The sequence below is a fragment of the Euprymna scolopes genome, chromosome 29, assembly GCF_053919585.1.
Source record: "Euprymna scolopes isolate OS-2025 chromosome 29, ASM5391958v1, whole genome shotgun sequence".
In the NCBI taxonomy this organism is placed as follows: domain Eukaryota; kingdom Metazoa; phylum Mollusca; class Cephalopoda; order Sepiida; family Sepiolidae; genus Euprymna; species Euprymna scolopes.
The window spans coordinates 52,587,756-52,609,571 of NC_136510.1; the positions used below are offsets into that span (position 1 = coordinate 52,587,756).

At 35.3% G+C, this 21,816-nt stretch overlaps 1 protein-coding gene across 5 annotated transcripts in view; it reads right to left on the bottom strand.

Moving 5' to 3' along the window:
• Positions 1 to 19,981, bottom strand: part of LOC145252653 (suppressor of tumorigenicity 7 protein homolog) — a 292,187-nt gene extending 272,206 nt beyond the window's left edge. For 3 of the 5 annotated variants that reach the window (XM_080112409.1, XM_080112407.1, XM_080112406.1), the window contains exon 1: positions 19,769 to 19,954. In XM_080112409.1, the coding sequence (XP_079968535.1) occupies positions 19,769 to 19,919 (151 nt within the window). In that variant the 5' untranslated portion in view covers positions 19,920 to 19,954. Of the gene's footprint in view, positions 1 to 19,768 lie in introns of all 5 variants that reach the window. The other 2 variants (XM_080112408.1, XM_080112410.1) reach the window with 2 other exon arrangements.
• Positions 19,982 to 21,816: the final 1,835 nt, after the last annotated feature.

A 21,816-nucleotide genomic window follows, 5' to 3' on the forward strand; every position in this document is an offset into this window, starting at 1 on the left:
TTTTTTAATCCTTGTTTAAAAAAGTATTTTATTTAAAAAGGACATGGAATATAAGTGTAAATATGGATAAATTCTTAATGAACAATAGAAGCACACATTGAATAGAAATTTTTATAGGTAAGTGATTTTTTTGGAATTTATATATATTTTTTATAATCGAAGTAAGTAAAATTTCGTTGATTTTCTTTAAATCTTTTTTAAAGAAAACCGATTAAAAAAAAATTGCATAATTTGCTATTAAACTTGTTATTTTTTAAAAAATTGGTCTTTGCTCCTTTAATTGAAAAAAAAATAGGGTTTGAATTACATTTTTCAAGTAGTTATAAGCTTTGAAAGATAGTAAGTTGATTTATTCAAGTTCATATACGGCATTTTTAATGGCCGATTCTGGCTTCACCCACTCTTTTTGTCCTACGTACGCGAAGAAACAATGATCGAGACCTCACACGACGTCTGATTTGGTGTTCCAATCTATGTCTCACTAGCGTTCACATCATTGACATTTTTTAGTATCATGCACTTTCACACAAAGACTTGCGGGCGGGGACGGGGGATATAAAATTAACATGTTTACTGCTTTGACTGTGGTGTTTCTATCTTTTGTAGATCTTGATTATTGTCAGTACACAATGAACGTTTGCAGTAAACATGGTAATCCTATATTTCCCAAGTCTTTGTGTTAGTCCAACAATCCAACATTCACAAAGATTGAAACTTCGCTTTATAATAAATACTAATGTGTATTTACGGTAGGAAATGCGGCGCTATTTTAAAGTCGTTCACTAGGGAGACAACTCTTTTACTGTATGTTTTTCGAGCTGAATAAACATGTTACATTGAATAAAAACACGAAAAATATATCCAGTTTCGTAGAAAAGTAACTTATCTTGCGTTTTATAACATTTATTTTTTATATATTTGTTTTTTGACAACTTTTTCGAATATATGTGTACAGTAATACAAACCCGAAATTTGTTCAGTTTTCATCTCATAATTTAGGACACTCGATGCTACAATATTTTTTTTATTAAATCAAAACATTAAAAAAATAAAAAAGCTGCGATGATTTTTTTTTTGTATGTAACAAAACATTAATAATACAAACTGTAGTCTGTACGTGACTATTAAGAGAAAACCTATGAACCAACAATATTTTCATTAGATGAAAACATTTGAAAAAGAAACTGCGGCAACGTTTTTTTTTTTCTTTTTCTTTTTTTTTTTTTTAGATAAAAAAATAAATGTTATAGTAAGTTTCCTTTAAAATTAGTTTTTAACCTAAAAAAAAAAAAAAGAACCAATTTTTTTTAATAAAACAAGTGTGAAACTTTTAAAGCTGCGTTTACAATTCCTCTACAATTATCATCGCATTTTTATTTTTTGTAATGTTAAAACCAGATGTTGGTGTTATTAATATTATAAGCTTTGTTACAGTAAAAAAAAAAAAAAAAAAAAAAAAAAAAAGTCGCCGCAGCTTTAAAAGTTTTATCCTTGTTTTATTAAAGAGTTTTATTTCTTGTATTTTTTTTAAGGTTAAAAACTAATTAAAAAACAAAAAACCTTACCATAACATTTACTTTTTAATAATAATAATAATAAAATTGCCGCGGCTTCTTTTAAAAATATTTTCATCTAATTCGTTATTTTTCTCTAAGTAGTCGCGTACAGACTATATTTTCTTATTAACTTTGTTACATAAAAAAAAAATTCGTCGCAGCTTTCTTCTTGTTTTTTTTAATGTTTTGATTTAATAAAAAAAATACTGCTACATGACGCATCAGCGTCCTAAATTATGAGATGAAAAAATAAACGAATCTCTTAGTGAAAGAGAGTTATCTCCCTCTGCACAGTAAATATGAATTTAGACAAGCCCGTTCCACAGCAGATATCCTCACTGTAATCTCTGAATGTATATACCATTCAATGGACAAAGCGGGGGAGGGCAGAGCGGTAGCTCTAGATATATCTAAGGCTTTTGACAGGGTATGGCATGAGGGTCTCCTCAGGAAAATTAGATCATACGGTATCACTGGTAGAATACTTAACATAATTAAATCCTTCTTAGATAAGAGAAAAATCCAGGTTGTCCTCGACGGTCGTACATCTAAACAATATGATATAAATGTGGGAGTGCCTCAGGGGTCTATCCTTGGACCTCTGTTGTTCCTAATATTCATAAATGACCTTCCCGACAAAATTGCCTCTGAGATGATATTGCCTCTGAGTATATATGCTGATGGCACTACACTCTATGACAGGCACGACAGGAAGACGAATGAACACATTTCTAAAGAAATGGCAGAAACACTAGAGGATAACCTCCAATCTGTAGTGGAATGGGGTCAAAAATGGTTGGTCACATTCAATGCCACCAAGACTAAACTAGTTTCATTCAATAATTACAAGAAACCCTCCCTACCACCTATAGCAATGGCCAACGACTCTTTATCTGAGAGTACATCTTTCAAACTCCTTGGCCTAATGTTCACAGGAAACATGAGTTGGAACAATTACATTGAAGGCATTGCCAGGGCCGCTGCAAGAAAGGTGGGCTCTCTCTAGCGTGCTAGACAACTACTAACACCCGAAAGTATCCTGTACCTCTATAAGACCACCATTCGCCCATGTATGGAGTACTGCTGTCACATTTGGGCTGGTGCATCTGCTACTAGTCTCTCGCTCCTTGACAAAGTTCAAAAGAGAGTCGCAAACCCGATAGGCCCTGAACTGGCATCTAAGCTTTAGCCTCTGTCCCATCAACGAAATGTTGCATCCCTCTGCCTGTTCTACAAGTATTTTAGTGGTGAATGCTCTGACGAACTGCAATCACTTGTGCCCCCACAACGTGAGCACCCTCGACAAATCCGACAGGCTGCTAAATCCCACCCCCACACTGTAGAGATCCCTAGATGTAAAAGATCTTTCTACTCCAATAGTTTCTTCCCCAGAATCGCTAGACTTTGGAATTCTATTCCAGGTCCCTGCTTCCCCAACAGTACTGACGTGCAGAAGTTCAAGTGTAACGTGAAACGACATCTTGCTGCCCAAATCCCTACATAGTACCCCAGTAGTTGTTGCCCCTGATAGTAGCCCCCTACACCAAAGTGGCAATTTGCCTTGTTTGGGGTGAAAAAAAAAAAAAAAAAGAAAAGAAAAAGACTATAAAACAGCGCCGGAAATGCTGTTCTGAAATTATTCAAAGCCAATTTATTTTGCTTAATTTTATCTATACTCACTTGTGAACACTTTTTGCAGAAATTGTAACCAATACAGGGGAAGTAACGAAGTTTGACTGTAAGAGATTCATAATTTTTTATAATTTGGGTCCCTGAAAACATACGCAACTTCAAAAAATAAATAAATAGCTGCAAGGAAATTGTAACTCTTCTAAAAAAAACTATAACGACTTTATTTTTTGATCTAACAAGATCTAATCTGTTAACGAACTACAAAATATAATTAACGAACAAATGAATATTTTATCAGCTTTTTATTCCTGGTACAGAGAATTATCATAAGAAAGGAAATAGATTCCCAATTTAATTATTCATAACATAATTTAAATAAACCAAACTAAACCGTTTTTGTTCAACTATAGCCAATGAAACATTTGTGTACCTAAATAATAACAATAATAATAATAATAATAATAATGTTTTCCTTATTTTATTACAAGAAACCATTCAAAAGTTGTGTACAAATTAAAAAAAAATCATTAAAAGTTTTAATAAAATAGAAAATTATAAATGTAAAAAGTTTTAAACAAATTTGGTTTTTAGAGACCAAAATACTTTTTAAAAATAATGAATCGCTTAGTCAAATTTAGTTATTTCCCCTGCATTAGTTACACTTTGTGCAAAGGCACCTATTTGTGAGCTAATTGAGTAAAAATAAAAATTTTAAGTAATTTAATTTGCTGTAAATTAGCGACTATCAGTAAAATAATCTGGTTGTGTACTACTTCCTGTAAATGGCTGAATATACAGATTATTTTCCTTAGTTACTATTTACAAAAAATTAAATTGCTTTTAAACGCAAATTAGTGACAAATGAGTAGGTAAAACAAAATAAACTGCTCCCCACTAATTTCCCAACTATATTTCCTTTATATTGGTAATAATAATGAGTATATAGTTACTTGCATATAAATTAATACAAATCCATCCCATCGCACACAAGTACAAGGGATGCCCCTTTTCTAACCACTCAGATAAAACCATTGCAAGTAATGAATAGAAGCGAGGAAGTCATACAACCCCTGCTTCCAGAAATTAATCGGAAAATAAATCATCTATACATATAAAAGGCAAAATGGGTGTGCACATTTTTTGTATGTTCGGCAAAGGCTTCTTTAAGGGTGGGGTTTCGGGGGGGGGGCTACTTTTAGAACTGTTTATATACCCCCTAGATAATAATATCTATGATTTGCAAATGCATGTTGCATCTAAGCTTCTCTCGTATTGGTTCGGCTTTTTCATATAAAAGCGAAACTAATCTGAAGCGGAGGTGTGGTTCCCGGCTTTCGTGCCAGGAACGTCCAGAAACGCGAGGGGGGACCCCCTATATCAGACAATGGCTATTCAAATGGACACTCACCTTTTTATAGGGAACTATATTTATTCTCAATGGCTGAGGATGAATATCTGCTTGTCGCAGACCAGTACAGCTGAAGTCCAATCATACAATTCTTCAACTACACATTATCAGCAGCCATCAAAAATATAAAGGCAATATTTGAAGAACGAGGTGTACCGGAAGTTCAATTCTCAAACAATGGTTCTAAGTTCACAAACAAGGAATTCAAAATCTTTTCCAGATCGTACAGTTTCCTACACAATACATCGTCTTCACATTACCCAAAATCTAACAGATTCGCTGAGAGGATGGTTGGGATATGCAAGGGAATACTGATGAAGGCAAAAGAAATTGGACAGTTATCTATCGATGATGGTATACAGAATAACACCAATGTCTGTGAACATCAACTTCCCAGCAGAATTGCTCAATGGTTTACAAATACAGATACTATTTGTATCCAAGTAGCAACTTGATGATGAGCAGACAAGAACAGCATTACAAGGAGAGATCAAAGAACTGTTATGACAAGCAGTATAACGTATAACGGACAACACCCACTTCTACATGCGGGCAGAAAGTCTATGTCTGGCATGAGAAAACAAAACTATGGGAACCCGGAATCATTCAGCATTCTGCTGCGGCACCAACATCCTACATAATTGTGTCTGAAAGTGGTAACATCTGCCGAAGGAATTCATCACACCAACTAAAAGAAGCTTGATACTTTTTTTTTTAATTTTTTTTTTTAATTTTTTTACATGGGGGATCACCACTTATCAAGGCCCAGAAGCCACTCGGGGATAAGGGTTATTGTGTGTACAATAATCAATGGGATAATATTGTAGTAATAGTTGGTATTGGAGATTTGATAAAGTGTCTTACTTAAGGGGTTGATTAATCAGGAATTTGTTTATGTTGGACTTGAAGATATCCAAGTTGTAGTCAGGTGAGAAACAGGCAAACAGAAGAAAATACCACAGGCGTGCACTTCTCAGAAAGAAGCTATGTTCATGGAATCTACGTTTTGATTTAGGCACAGATAAAGAGTGGGGGAAATTACTGACAGTGGTTTTAGCTAGATGGGTGTTTATTGTGAATGATTGGCAAGGGGTGACCAGAGATTGGAGCTCGAATGAGCACTTGCCATGGAAATAACGATAAAACAAAAACAGGCTTGCAATGTCTCTTCTGCAGGGAAGAGAAAAGGGCATTACCCACTAAGCCACAAAGTCTATTTTGTACTTTGTCAAGGCAGGATAGGCTGTTTTTAGAAGCTCCAGCCCAGATGTGGCAGCAGTACTCCATCTTTGGACGCACCTGGCTTTTATACAGATAGAGAATTGCATCAGTAGTGAGATATCTTCTGGAGCGGTAGAAAGATCCCACCATTTTCCCAGCGGCCTGGGCAACAAACTTGATATACATGTTCAATTCCAGATCAGGAGTAAAGGTCAAACCCAGGAGCTTGTCAAAACATGAAGCCTCCCCAAGAGAGCTATCTATTTCAATTGATGCTAGATGAGGATCAGAGCGTTGATGATGTAAAAATAGAATCTTGGTTTTAGATGCACTAAAAGTAACCAGCTTGAAGGTAGATCTGATCAACCACAAACATCTGAAGAAATTGCATCACAAAGGGAACTGCATATTAGCAATGTTCCAATACACTTCAGAACAGGTCATCACCAGACTTAAGCCAGAGGAGGAGGTTTGAGAGCCACCTACATGGATAAAGCAACCGACCATGGAATCACACACAAATAGATCCTGTAGATCTACTTCTGAACTAAAAAGATCCCAAAGATATGTAAAGACTCTACAGAGACTAGATCTATAAAGCTCCCTACACCCTTAGACAAATAGGCTCTATATTCTCCCATTAAAAGAAAAAAAAATAAATGGAAAATAAAAATAAGTTTAAATAAAATTTTGTTCAGTAATTAGATAAATCTAAATAAAATTTTGTTCAGTATAAATTTAAATAAAATTTTGTTCAGTATAAATTTAAATAAAATTTTGTTCAGTATAAATTTAAATAAAATTTTGTTCAGTATAAATTTAAATAAAATTTTGTTCAGTATAAATTTAAATAAAATTTTGTTCAGTATAAATTTAAATAAAATTTTGTTCAGTATAAATTTAAATAAAATTTTGTTCAGTATAAATTTAAATAAATTTTGCTCAGTATAAATTTAAATAAAATTTTGTTCAGTATAAATTTAAATAAAATTTTGTTCAATATAAATCTAAATAAAATTTTGTTCAATATAAATAAAATTTTGTTCAGTATAAATTTAAATAAAATTTTGTTCAGTATAAATTTAAATAAAATTTTGTTCAGTATAAATTTAAATAAAATTTTGTTCAGTATAAATTTAAATAAAATTTTGTTCAGTAATTAGATAAGTTCAAATAAAATTTTGTTCAGTAATTAGATAAGTTCACTTTCAATTGAAAAAGGTTGTGGTAGTTATGTTCCTTTGTATTATTCAGAAGTAGAGAAGAATCATTGCCTTAAGTTATTATTGGTTTCTTTGTAATAGCGTTTTATAAATAAAGCATGTGATGAAGCAGCTCTCATCTTATCTGTTCATCTTTGCAAACATCTTATCTGATAGCTCTCATAATATAACACAAAGGATTACTCCTAAACTAATTAACCGATCATTATGAATTTTGGAACACAATTGTAAGCATAAGTGGTTGTAATATAAACTATAATATAGTTTTATGCAAAGAAAGTAAAAGGAGGTGAAGTCAGGTGTAAACATTTAGATTATTCTGATTTTTTAAAAATGATAACAATGCATATTTGACATTAATTAATAAATATTTCTGAAATTTTATTTTCAATATTGTAACGGGTTTTTAGTGGACATATTATGGGCTCAACTTCCCATTTGAAAATTCAAATGTATCAGATTTGCATAAATTTGATTCATAGTTAAGCATCCAATTAAAATTCTCTGAGTTTCAATTTCTTTTTGAGACCCTTTAAACCTAATTTTAGACATTTTCTAAAAACAAATCATGAAATAGAATTTGATCAAAATTAGAATAAGGATTCTAGACTTTATATTTAGTATCTTGATTTTAATCTTTCTATATGAACATAAAAGTGGTGCAAAATTGTAATTAATTTGACTCATCTTTGGACGGATATATAAATATACATGTACATACATATAACACAAAATTGCATGGACCATATCCAACATCCTTACTCCACTAATGGGCACTATCAACATCTCTCACATAAACTGGAGATTTACCCAACAAGATAAACATTAATATACATAACAAAACTATAAACAGCTTAGATATAACATCATTATATACTTATGTCCCCATTAAAAAATGTTTAAATTTACTCCATACACACCTTAAAAAAAATCAAACATTAACTTAATGTTTCCTCCCGACACTTTTATAAAAATTATTAGACTGATATGCCTTATTTTCAACTCAAAAACAATTTCTACAAGCAAAATTTCGGTCTTCCTGTGGATAACCCTCTTAGTGGAGTATTAGCCTGCCTTTTCTTAGAATTCCTTTCAAATTTAGATTACTTCCAAGCACAAAATATTTGAGATAATTTGACATTTTAATTTTTCTTCCTGAAAAACGCACATACATAATATCAAAGACAAATTAAACTTAGTGAACCCTCCATAAAGTTCATCTATGAAACAGAAAACAATCACTCATTACCTTTTCTAGATATACTTATAAAATCCAATTATAAACTATCCTTCAAAAGTTCATTGCAAAACTAGACACAAAAATGATAAAATACATTACTCAGACCAAAATTAAAACAGGTAAAGTAATTGATTTCTTCCTATGTGCATTCAGAATTTGCAATCCAGAATATCTGGATGAAGAATTCAAATACCTCACAAATACTTTGAAAACTTTGCAACATCCCACATATTTCATATTAAATGCAAAGAAAAAAGCCACACGAATATTTTCCAAGATAAATAAGCAAAAATAATATACACCAGACAGTTCTCCCATAAACAAACTCGTTCTTTTACCCACACACGCCAATAATACAATAATTTGCAACACACTAAACGAACTAGTACTTCCAATCATACAAACCACATCAAACTATAAAACAGACATTAAAAGCAAAAAAAAAAAAATCTCCAAAACAAACCAATTTCTAATGCAAGCATATACATTGTTCCTTGCCAAAATTGCCATCATATATACGTTTGTGAAACCCAACGCAGATTAGAGAAAAGTCTCAATGAACATAAAAGAAATATAAGAAATAGCAATTCTCTGAATGCATTATTCTCTCCTTCATTGCAGCATAATCGGACTTTAAATAAGCAAAAATAGTTTAGAATAGAATTTATTTCAAATAAACTGCAGCAGAGACTTCTTGAATCAGTGTTTATCTCAACCACAATTAAACAATGTGGAGGTTTCTATAATGTATCACCATTAATAAGTAAACTCCTATTAAAAGAATTTAATTTTAGGCTCAGGTTAACTCTCACACTATAGAAAACACCACCTATAATATTAATACATATCATCAGTCAATAAATTACATGACAAAAAATACACTCATTTCAGTTACGCATCCATATTTGAATTATAATGGACATATTTGTTCTAAAAAGAATATGAAGTGCATCATATCTTTTTAAATATATTAACGGCTACATGATGTTATAAAAACAAAAAATCCTACTCTCTTTCACAACGCTATGCCCCTCCCCTTTTTTGAATTTCTAACAACTTTTTTCGTTTCTGAAATGAAACAAGGTCATACATTTCATTATATCAAAAATATATTTTCAAATATTTGTATTAGTGCTATTTTTTTCTTAATTTCATTCATCCAGAGAAAGTCTTGCAATAAAGACGAAACGTTTATGAATATATAACTTGCTTTGTTCCTTTTTTTATCTCTCTCTCTCTCTCTCTATATATATATATATATATATATACTAGCAGAAGTACCCGTCGTTGACTGGGTTCAAAAACAGCCTACAGAAAATGGACTGTGATTGATGAAAGTATGATAGGTTATGTATATTTATATTATTATATATATAACATTTCCTTACAAAGAGAAAATGTTATATATATAATAATATAAATATGCAAGAAATAAATGCTATCATAGTCAATAAAAGTTACTTTTATGGTAGAAAAGTTCATTGGTTTGTATTTTTAAATAGTTTGTAAAAATTTTTTTTTTTTTTTTTAATTCACGAACCGGTTTTAAAAAAAAAATCAAAATGGTAGCGACTTTGAAATGGAGAGCCCCGTTTTCAAGTTGAAGGAGGGGCACCTAAGCATTCTGTGTTAACAATTTAAGAGAGTTCCATCAACGTAAGGAATATTTATAAAAATATTTTAATGTTTTCCGTTATTTTGTGCTCGAGGAATATTCGATTATAGCATGTGTAGTTTAAATAAAAATTAATTTAAGTAGTTATCGTCTCAAATTTCGTTTTAATTTTGATTCGCTGAAATTATTTCAAGTAAAGAGCATTAAAAACTATTTTAAAACAAAAAAAAACATGAAATGAACTTTTATTGACTATGGTAACATTTATTTCTTGTATATTTTTTCGGGTAGTCGTTTGTTGGTTTTTCTGCTAAACACTCTTACTAAATAATATCGACAAAATATCGAAAAACAAAGAAACAAAAACAGTTTTGAAAAATAATGAAGCTTTACTTACTTTAGTAAAATAATCCGAAACAGCAAAATGGGATATTAAAAAAGTAAACATGTAATTACTTTAGTTTTTTTAAAGCAAAGAATCGATACAAATATGAATAAGAAGAAAATGGCGCCCTTTTCAAGCAGAACAGCTTTGTTTCAGTCTTACAGTATTGAATGGTGTAGTATTGCGCCGTCAGATTCAGGGTTGTACTATTGTAATGTAAAGAACACACAGAAAGGATTGTAATCAACTGAATTCCTTCTAGTACACTGACAAAAAAAAAAAAGCTTAAACAGATATATAAATAAAAATAAAAAGGTTATGCAAATGTTTTTAAAAAGTGAGCAGGATTTTTTCCTTCTTTTGACACGATAACAAGTAATGTTCTTAATTTTTATTATTCATCTATTTTCGGAAGAGTGCCACATGCAAGTGGAGAAGGAAAAAAACAGTTATGCAAAATTTGTGTCGAGAATTGTCTAAAGTTCTGATTTTTTTTTTTTGCTTTCACTTTAATAAGAACGTGAATTTATGAGGTGAATTTATTCGACACACTCTGATTCAACTCAAAAAAATAAATAAAAGCTAACGTGAATTAAGATTAAAGTTAAGGTGTTATTGTGGACCCTCACCCCTTTTAAAAAACCTTGTTAAACTTTGTGACATATTTACATTCTATGGAGGTCAGGTGCGAACGAACACCCAATAATTTTATTATACCATATTTCTTCAAACTGAAACATAATTATCAAAGTATACTTACGCAAATAGATATGAAAAGTCTTTGTTAAAATTTGTGTCATATTTCCATGGAGTACAGGCGCGAACGCAGACCCCACAATTTTTATGAACCACCGTTCTGCCAGATCAAACATACCCATTCCTGATCCTTGATACATCTTCTATCATTATATGTAATCAGTTTTTTAAAATAGTCAACCATATAGGAGCCTATTCGTGACCAGACACACACACACACACTGACGTTCAGCTTTATATTATAGATATTTACTAGCAGGCCGCCTGATTGTAAAATGAACTTAAATATGATATTTTAATTCATACAGATTTCAGGAAATCAAGCGTGCCCTTGTAAAGGCTTAGAGCATGGATTCGTTTATGGCATTGGAACAGGTGGATAAGTTTTTGATGGATTTGCAGCGGCTAGCACGCCTGGTAGGTGAAATGCCACCAGAGTGTTGGATAAAGGGAGCCTTTGTAAATGGATTGCCATACCATGCAAAGGGACTTTTGCGAGCCTCAACCCAAATGGACAAGCTGTCATTGAAAGAGCTGCTTGAGAGAGCTCATGCTGTGCTGATGGATACCAGAGATGAGGAGGTCATTACCGCGGTGCAACCTTGAGAAGTCGCATGTGCACTTACACCACTGCCTACAGCTAGCAAGAACAGCAGAAGTGTTAACTGCTTCAGATGTGGGGGTCCAAACCATTGGGCCCGTGATTGCCTTTCGTCACGGTCAACGACCCAGAAGCCTAGCAGACCGCAGTGTCACAAATGCAAAAGCTGAGGACACTTGCCTTGTGCCTGTCCGGGAAATGGGCTAGGGGAGGAAGTTACAGTGCCAGTCTCCCCAGATCGTCATTAAACAAGGCGCTAACTGCAGTGAGCGTATGCGTTAACAGGCATGAGTGCCACACGCTTGTGGACATGGGTTGCGCCCAGACACTTGTGCGCAAAGAATGTTGCGACACTTGGAAAACGACAAGAACTCCAGTGTTGACTGTAGGCGGGAGCTCGCTGTCATCTTGCGGAGAAGGTGTCATCTACATAAGTATCGGTAGAGGGCCTGAAGTAGCCGTGCAAGCTCCGATTATGGACAGGGAGCTACTTAGGTATGATTTACTTTTATGAATGGGCATAAACAACGCGAAGAGTACATTTGCGCAGCACTCACCCTAGATAAGCCTAATTTTTGTGCGGAGTTCAACCAGTATACAAAGTCCTGGACTTTGGTTTGGAAGTGGTTGGACGAGCAATCGCCAGAGAATTTGTTCAATAGAGGCCAGAGTACAAGATTTCCTCCGGAGCTCGCGTGGAGTATGATAGGGAACTACAGACCTGGATCGACAATGGATGGTTCCTTATCCTGAGAAGGCATTGGGGCCTCCAAAGTGTTTAATCCCACTAATGGCGGTCGTCTAGTCAAACAAACAAAAAGTGAAACCGCTGCTCGATTATAGGGAGTTAAACAAACACGTGGACCCCTTTACGGCCCGCGCAGACATGTGTGCTGATAAATTACGGGAATGGCGGCAAGCAGGGTCTAATGTGTGCGTGCTTGATCCTCGGAAGGCGTACCTTCAAGTGCGTGTACACCGATCACTATGGCCTTATCAGACAATTCTGGTTAAAGGGAAGAGATACTGCTTAACCTGTATGAGGTTTGGACTCAACGTGATGCCGTCAATTATGCAAACGACTGTTGACACCATTCTGGCTCAGAATGAGCACATAAGGCAAGCAACATCTGCATATATTGATGATGTGCACGTGAATGTAGGGGTTGTATCCATGACACGTGTAGAGGAGCATTTTGGCAACTTTGGACTTCTTGGTAAGGAGCCGGAGAGACTACAGGATGTCGCATGGGTGCTTGGTTTACATGTCCGAGGAGAAGACGGCGTCCTGCATTGGAAACGGAGAAATGAAGTCCCAAACATGCTCCGCAATGTCACGCAAAGAAACATTTTCTTGGTGCGGCAAATTGGTTGGACACCTCCCTGTGGGCGGCTGGTTTCGTGTTGCGGTGGCGTTCATAAAGAGGAGAGCGTCTGAGGTCACCACTGGATGGGATGATGTGGTACACGACACCCCTCTCAACACAATACTGGAGGAAGACCTCACCAGAGTGCGCAAGGAGGACCCTGCACGGGGCAGATGATGCGTTGACAGCCTTGACCTGAGTGTGTGGGTTGATGCGAGCTCTCTTGCCACGAGCGTATCAATAGTCCATGATGGGGCCATGGTGGAAGATGCCTGCTGGTTATGCCCAGAACGGGACTCCCAACATATAAACCTGGCAGAGCTTGAGGCCATCATCAAGGGAATAAACTTGGTGATCTTCTGGAAGTTGACTACCCTGCGGCTGTTTACAGATTTTGCCTGCATCCACAAGTGGATTTCAGACACCCTTACAGGGAGGGCCAAAGTACGAACTAAGGCTACGAGCGAGATGCTCATCCGATGGCGGCTCGATACCATCATGAGGATCAAAAAAGAATATGCGCTGTCAATAGAAATCTCCCTGGTCAGATCCAGTCTGAACAAGGCCGATTGTTTAAAAGAGTTCCCCGCAGATGGATTGACGCCACTAGATGAAACATCGAACCCATACAACCGGCCTGTGCCGCAGCCGTGTGTTCTGCTCAGTTTGATCAAATCAAGGAAGTGGACATCCAGGGATCAAGCAAACGTTGTATTTTGCAAAGTTGGAGGACCCTAAAGTATGAAAAGCAGACGTTAAAAGAGTGGTTGAGAGCTGCGTGGCTTGCCAATCTATCAACCCGGCATCCGTTCACTGGGAAAAAGGAAAAAATGGATGTAAAGAGCCACTGGAGCCGGCTAGCGATAAATGTTACTCACCACAATGGCAAGGATTACCTAACGCTCATTGACTGCGGCCCATCTAGGTTTGCGATATGGCAGCCGCTCCACCGGCAAGATACGGTAGCAGTCATCCGTCAGCTAAATGGCATCTTCCTCGAAGTGGCCCCCCCCCCCCGAATGGAGATACTAACTGACAACGGCACCACTTTCACCAGTGAACAATTCAGAAAGTTTGCTGATGGCTGGGGAATACATCTGCGGTTTCAATGTACCTACGTACTGAGCGGGAATGGGATTATTGAGTGGAATCACAGGACTGTCAAAACTATTGCCACCAGAACAGGCTGTGCAGTGTCTGAAGCAGCTTATTTATACAACATGACCCCAAAGGATGCTGTATCACCCTCTACAGCGCCGGCCAACACATTGTACTGGTATCACGTTAGGGTGAAGAGCATAGAAACGAACCCAGTACCTGAGACGAAAGTAACTGGAGGGAGGCTGGAAAAAGGGGATGTTGTCTGGATCAAGAACCCGCTCAGCAAATGTACAACTCAGTATGGACTTGGACGCATCACTGAAGTGATCAGCAAGAAAGCAGTGTGTGTCAACAGTGTGCCCCATCACATTAAGGACTTACGGCCGACAACACAATCGTTGCTACCGGTGAACAACGGGAGCGAGTCTGACTGAGTCAGGGACCAGGGAGACATCGCTCCGGTTCACAGCAGCTCCATCAGAAGGTGACTCTGATATCAGTAGCCTCCCAGTGGAAGCGGTATTCTTCAACCCTCAGTCCGCGGACGAGAGCTTAAGCGAAGCAGAGGCATGCATCATTCCCCTTCGAAGAAGCACTCGGAGACGGCGATCACCACCCCATTGCCATTTCTGTGACCATGAGAAAGTGTGATAGATATAGAGAGGACCTACCTCAGAAACGGGCGAGAATCTGTCTCGGCAGCAGGCTAAAAGACAGAAAAAGAAAAAAAAAATAGGCCAAGATGGTGGCTGTTGTCTTTTAAAGCCTCCGGTCATGCGTAGATCACAAACAGTCTCGTGTGGTATATGCAAATTGGGTGTGCCCGAAACATTATAAAAGGCGAGTCGCTGGGAAGAGTGGGGGAAGTGTTTAAGACGTGCGAATAGAGAACGTCGACGTGTATCTCGTGTTGTGAACAACAAACTCTACTAGACTCAACTTGTGACTAGCGAACCTCTGCTTGAAGTTTTAACCAAAAATTTTTTGTTGCTTTGTGTTAGACAAAGACTTCTGATACATTATCATAGAGCCAATTCTCTATTGATTACTATATTGGACCCAATATAAAGTAATAATTTAAAAAAAAAAAAAAAAAAAAAAAAAATGACTTCAGTGTCATTAGCTAGAATAGAAACTAAAACATTTAGCACTCCAGCCTTAATCGTGATTGTTTAAGCTATTGACAGATGGATAAGAAAACTTTCAAATTAAGCAACTATTGAGTAAAAAATAAACAGGAGAGTTTCAATTGTAACAAGGGAGGTAATAATTTTCTGAAAACTTAAAATCTTAAGCCAATTCAGCAAAAAAACAATTTTTGTTAAATGTCTTCAAAAACTATTTTCATTAATAATTAATTTTCTACCTAATGGTTTTTTGTAATTTTTTAATATTTTTATTACTGCTACATGCTAATTATGTAGATACCATTAGTTTTACTTGAAAGAAGAGACAGAAGAGACGTTGCGAGCCTGTCTTTGTTTTATCGTTATTTCCATGGCAAGTGCTCGTCCGAGCTCCAATCTCTCGTCCCCCCCCTCGCCAATCTTTCACGAAAAACACCTGGCTAGCTGAAACCACTGTCAGTAATTTTCCCCACTCTTTATCTTTGCCTAAATCAAAACGTAGATTCCATGAACAAAGCTTCTTTCTTAGAAGTGCACGCCTGTGGAACTCTCTTCCGTTTGCCTGTTTCCTACCTGACTACAACTTGGTGTCTTCAAGTCCAACATAAACAAATTCCTGATGAATCGCCCCCTTAAGTAAGACACTTTATCAAATCTCCAATACTAATGATTACTACGATACTATCCCATTGATTACTGTACACGCAATAACCCTTATCCCCGAGTGGCTTCGGACCTTGATAAGTGGTGACCTCCATGGAAAAAAAAAAATAAAAGAAATACAATATTTCGATTTTCGAATTTCGCTCTAATAATGAAGAAACACTGAAAAATCATGTTGAAAAAGCAAAAACAAACAAACAAAAAAAACTTCTCAGGCTTTCAAAAGAGTAAAGCTAAAATTTTATTTGATAAAATTATTATTAAAACTGGCAAAAGAATGGTCTCATGAAAATAGAACACCTAGTGCACACCCCTACTTAAAAAAAAAAAAAAAGGCGGTAATCTTGAGAGAATATCATGACCACAGAACAGATACTACACTACTCTCGCATTTCATTATATGAAAACAGAACACATACTACTCAACTAGCCACCTCCTAAATTGAGCTTTGAAAGATGGCGCAATAGTATTATTTAACTATTCTGCAGGAGGTTAGATGTGAGGTCTTGAAAATTCAGCAAATTAGGTGAAGTTCACTCTGGCCTACAAAAACTGACTGAGCAACCCCATCAGTATTTCCCGGTGAAGGCGCTTCAGGCGATTAGCAATGAACTAAACCCCTAATCAGATAGAAAGTAAGCCTGGGAAGTTGGACCTCCTAGAACTGAGCAGAACTTTACCTCAATAACAACAATGCCACTGTCACACTGATGTACAATTATTAGATTGACAAGAGAATTCTTGTGAAATTTTTAATTTTGATTTTAAATGATGTATTTTCAACTAAGTTTTCTTTATACTACCTTTAATTTCATTTTAAAAGGCGTTTTTCACTATCTAATCGTTTAAATTACAATTGTTTTAAAACAATGTTTTGTTTCAGAACATTGAATATAGATGAAAAAAAAAGCAAATTTGTACAATTTTCTTATTTCAATGCAAGCTAGTGCAAAAAACCTGCTGAAATAGCTTGCGATATCAACGAAGCATTTGGTCCAGGAACTACTACTGAACACACAGCACAATCGTGGTTTAAGAAATTTTGTGGCGGTGACGAGAGTCTTGAAGATGATGACCGTAGTGGTCAGCCATCAGATGTTGACAACGATCAATTAAGAGCTTTAGTCGAAGCCAATCCATGCACAATTACTCAAGAACTTGCCTGTGAATTAGACATAATGTATAAGACGATTTCCAACTACTTGAGAGAGATAGGAAAGGAAAAAAAACACTTGATAAATGGGTGCCTCATAAATTGAACGACAGAAAGAAATGCCATTATGAAGTGTCATCTTCTCTTCTTTTATACAACTTGTTTCTCAACTGAGTTGTGATGAGAAGTGGGTTCTTTATAATAACCAGCGATACTCAGCTCAGGGGTTATACACCAATGAAGTTCCACGACACTTCTCAAAGCCAGAGTTGCACCAAAATATGGTCATGCTGACTGTTTGATGGTCTGCGACCAATCTCATCCATTAGTTTTATATATATATATATATATATATATATATATATATACGAAACCATTACGGCAGTGAAATTGAAATTCTGTCAACAAAGGGATGAAATGCATCAAAAACTTCAACAAACCCAGCATTAGTCAATAGAAAAGGCCCGATTCTCCTCCAAGATAATGTCTGGCCGCACGTTGCTAAACTGACCTCGCAGAAGTTGAACTAATTAGGCTACAAAACTGCCTCCCTACCGACTACCACTTTTTCAAGCATCTCGACAACTTTCAGTGTGAGAAATGCTTCAAAAACCTAAACGATATCAAAAACGCCTTCATCGTCACCAGAACGTAAGATTTTTTACATTATCGGCAAAAATACACTTGTTTTGCGTTGGAAAAAGTATGTTGATTCTGGTGGTGTTTATTTCGATCAATAAATTTTTGTTTGAGACAGAATATGTTCATCTGAATTTCAAAGTTAAAATCCTCAAGAACTTTCTTGTCAACTTGATATCAGTATAGTTTCGGTTTTAGACAGATGCCATATCTCCGTTAATGATAGATAAATATATGTATATTATACAGCAACAAGAACAAATAAATAGAAATGTTTTAAATAAATAAATAAATTATTAAAACTTTTAATATTTTCTTTTTTTTCTAGAGGACATAACAGACTCAAGAAAGAAGAAAAAAATCAATTATTCCGATAACACGCCCTTCTAAAGGTGAAGGAAGGGATACGAAACGGTTCAATAACACGATTTCGCTATTTTACGGTTAAAAGTCTTCAAAATCGAACTTCAATCGCGAGTGACGATATTATTTGTTGAGCGAATACTTTTGCTGTATGTTTGTTTTTTTAATGTCATTTTACACAAAAAACAACAGCACAAAAGTAAACTTTGAACGTTATTTGATCAAAGAACAAGTTTTAACGGATTTTACGCATCCAAAAAAAAACAATAATGAAGAGGCCAAAGCATGCAAAACGATATATATATATTTTTTTTCTTCGAGGGCAAAGTTAGATACAACATCGGGTTTTAATGTAAGGAAACCCCCCTCCCCTAAGGGACAACCTGGATATGACAAAATACGTATAGTTACGTAGGCAATCATTCCATTCGCCAATGAGGAATACAAAACTCAAAAGAGAAGAAAGTAATATAAAATATGCCTGTCTCCATTTACTTCTCTCCACACAAGGAAAAAAGGTTGCATACAAGGTCACAGTTTTTAATGTGGATAAAAATTAAGCTCCCCAAAAAGGGGAACTCTATTGGGAACAAAAATAAGAATTGCCTCAGGCTAGGAGGATTTATTGTTTTCTGACTGAGAAGAGAACAGGCACTAATCCTAGCCCAGAAGTTAAAGATGTTATTCCTATCTACTTGCCTCCCCACAGCGTGTAAGTTAGACATAAAGTCGGTCTTTAAGGTTGGAAAGATTTTCCCCTAAGAGATATTCTGGATTGATACAAAAGTTTAGAGTGCCTCACTGCCTCCGTCTAAAAGGATTTCTCATTCACTGACCAAGGACAGTAAAAATTAAATGTAGTATCAGAACAGATACTATACTTTACTCCTAATCAGCCGACCAAATCATTCAAAAATAAAATTCAGTTTTTAATCTAATAGTTTACATTTAAATTTTATTTTAAATCAATTACAAAGGTGGTAGTGCACTTAGTGATCCGTGCTGAAATAATAACGTTATTATTTTAAAAAGCCGTTCTTAACATGGACAGGGAAGGGGTTTTGTAACTATTCTATACTAACTTTAATTAAACTTGGAAATACGATTTAAAAAATAGCGCGGATCAATAAGTGCACTAGCACCAAAAAGGTTGTCTTTGTTAAAAATCAAAATAAATTTAATCAATGTTTTCATTTTATTATTTCTAATTTACAGAAAAAGAACGTGTGGATTAAAATTCAATTTATTTTTTTCTTTTTCAATATAGGAAACTTTTTTAAAATGCATTTGTTTAATAATTAACGGTTTTTCAGATTCAAACGCTAAAAAAGAAAATAATAAGCGTAAAAAAAAATATCGAACGATTGCGTACTTAAAAACAATCTTTTGTAATAAAAATAACATTTTTATCCGTTCAAATCGTCGTAACAAAAAAAAAAAAAAAGAAAGAAAGAAAAATCAAACAAACAACGAAACAAAAATATGGAAAAAAAACACAAAAGAAAGGTAAAATTATAAATGAAAAAATATATATTACACTAATAAAAGAAATTGGATGACCAAAAAACAATAAGATAAAAACACACAAGAAATTAATTTCATTTGTAAACACAGTTTTCTCGCAGTTCGTAGTAATAACATCGACATCGATATATCGGTTCGCTTTTAAGAGAAAACATCAACAAATAAAATACATTTTTGCAGGTGTCACACTCACCGTAAGAAAGGTTCTCGATTAGCTTAAGGGGTTCCCGAAGAATATAGATTAGAAAGAGCAGAAGTAAGAACCACACGGACCAAAGGTAAGTCCACGACCAGCCAAGGCATGCTTTTAACTTTCCCAAACAACGGATCACCATATCCGCCATGACAGGCGATCAGTAGATCAAAACACAAATATACAGGTGTGCAGGGTGGGTTGTCTTCGGAGTGGGTGGGGTTTGGGGTACATGTAAAACTTTTAAGTACAGGTAAATAAGTTACAGTTTCACTCTCTGTCAAAATCGACGGGCGGGGGAGAGAAGAGGCGGATAGACTTCGCTAGTATCTGCATTTAAAAAAAATGATAGAAGGATGAAAATGTTTCAAACCGGAAAGTTAAAAAAAAAAAAAAAAAGAAGAAAATAAACTATCAATGGCAGAAAAAAAAAAGAAAATAAAATAAACTACCAATGGCAGAAAAAAAAAAAAAAAAAAAAAAAAAATGAAACATCTCATTATGAAAATAGGCTGAATTCATTTTAGACGGAGAGAGGGATTGTCTGACTTGCATTTGTTTTCTCTCTTACTCTAAACATGTCAAATGAATTAGTCTGCATTCCCAAATATTATATATATGATTGCTAAATGCTACTTCTATAGGATGCATTTTCGGGACCCTTATTGATAAATTAAATGGGATCGTTTTTTTATAGGAAGGGTTACCAATTTACATCCTTAAATAATTTTTTTTTTTTTAATTCAAGAAAAGATGGCACTCAATAAAGAACACGGAATCGCTGAGTTTACATAAAATGAATAACATTTATTCACGTGATAAAAGTATTAAAATAAAGTGTTTCAACATAAATGTTTTCTTGTGTTTGAACGTTTTAAATGAAGGATCAGTTGTGTGCGGGTTTTGTGTGTATGGTACAATTTTGAAAGTACTGATTTTTATGTATGCCGCACTGCCGCAGGAGGGCTGGGAGTCAAATTGGCTATTTTCTGGGGGAAACAGTCCGTAATCCAGAAAAGTGAATATGTGCGTGTGTGTTTGTATTGTAAGAACAGTGGTTTGGAATACAAATGTTTAAAGGATGTTTGAGTTCTAGCTGGATGTGGTAATTTTTTACGCTGGATATTATGGTTTATCTGCAGCCCATATAAAAGCATCATGGGTGTTTCAACGTCTCACATAGATGGACCTTTCTTGAACACATGCTGCAGTCTGCACTTGAACATTCATGGTGAAACTGCTTTGATTTTGGCGGGTAAATGCTTTTATAATGACTGCCTGCGGCTTTAGTACTGATTACCATATTCAAGTGTGAGGGAGCTTAACATAGTTTCTTTTCTTTTATGTATGCATGTGGTCGCATCACAACGTCATGTTCCTACACATTTTAAAGTGGTGATTGCTGTGAAAGGTTCCTGCCTGTCATTTATTCTGGCCGAACTCAGTGGGTTGGGTCACCACACTTCTTAACAGAAGCTTGCCATCTCTTTCAGGTTAATGTCGAGCATTCATGTGCATGTAGATGGCTCTTCCGCCTAGCTACGTTCTTGCATAATCGTTCTCAGATATGACAGGGGAACTTGCCAGTATTTGCTGATGCTTGTAGAGGAACTCTAGTATGCACCTTGGAGTCACATGTTAAATCTATGGAAGATTCACGGACCAGTTCACAGATATTACAACAATACTTGAGTGGTCTTAGTGGCAGCACATTTTTATAAAATTGTTCACCGTGTCTAACCGTGTGTGACTTCACGTAGTTCCTCAAGCCAGCTTTAGACAAAAGAAATCTGTTATAGATTGTACATTTTAATTCTTGTTGAAATTCGGCAGGAACTGTAAATTCATCCTGCTTTCTGAGAGCACATTTCACATGCTTTTCATAAAAATTTCTGCATCCTTCAATGACTATATATATAAGATTAGGATGGGCATGGTTACAACTAAGAAGCTGATTGGCTAACTAGTAAATTCAATACCATGTGTTTATATAAAAATGCACGATAACCACAACTCTTTGCATAAACTTGAGGATGAAACGCAGAATA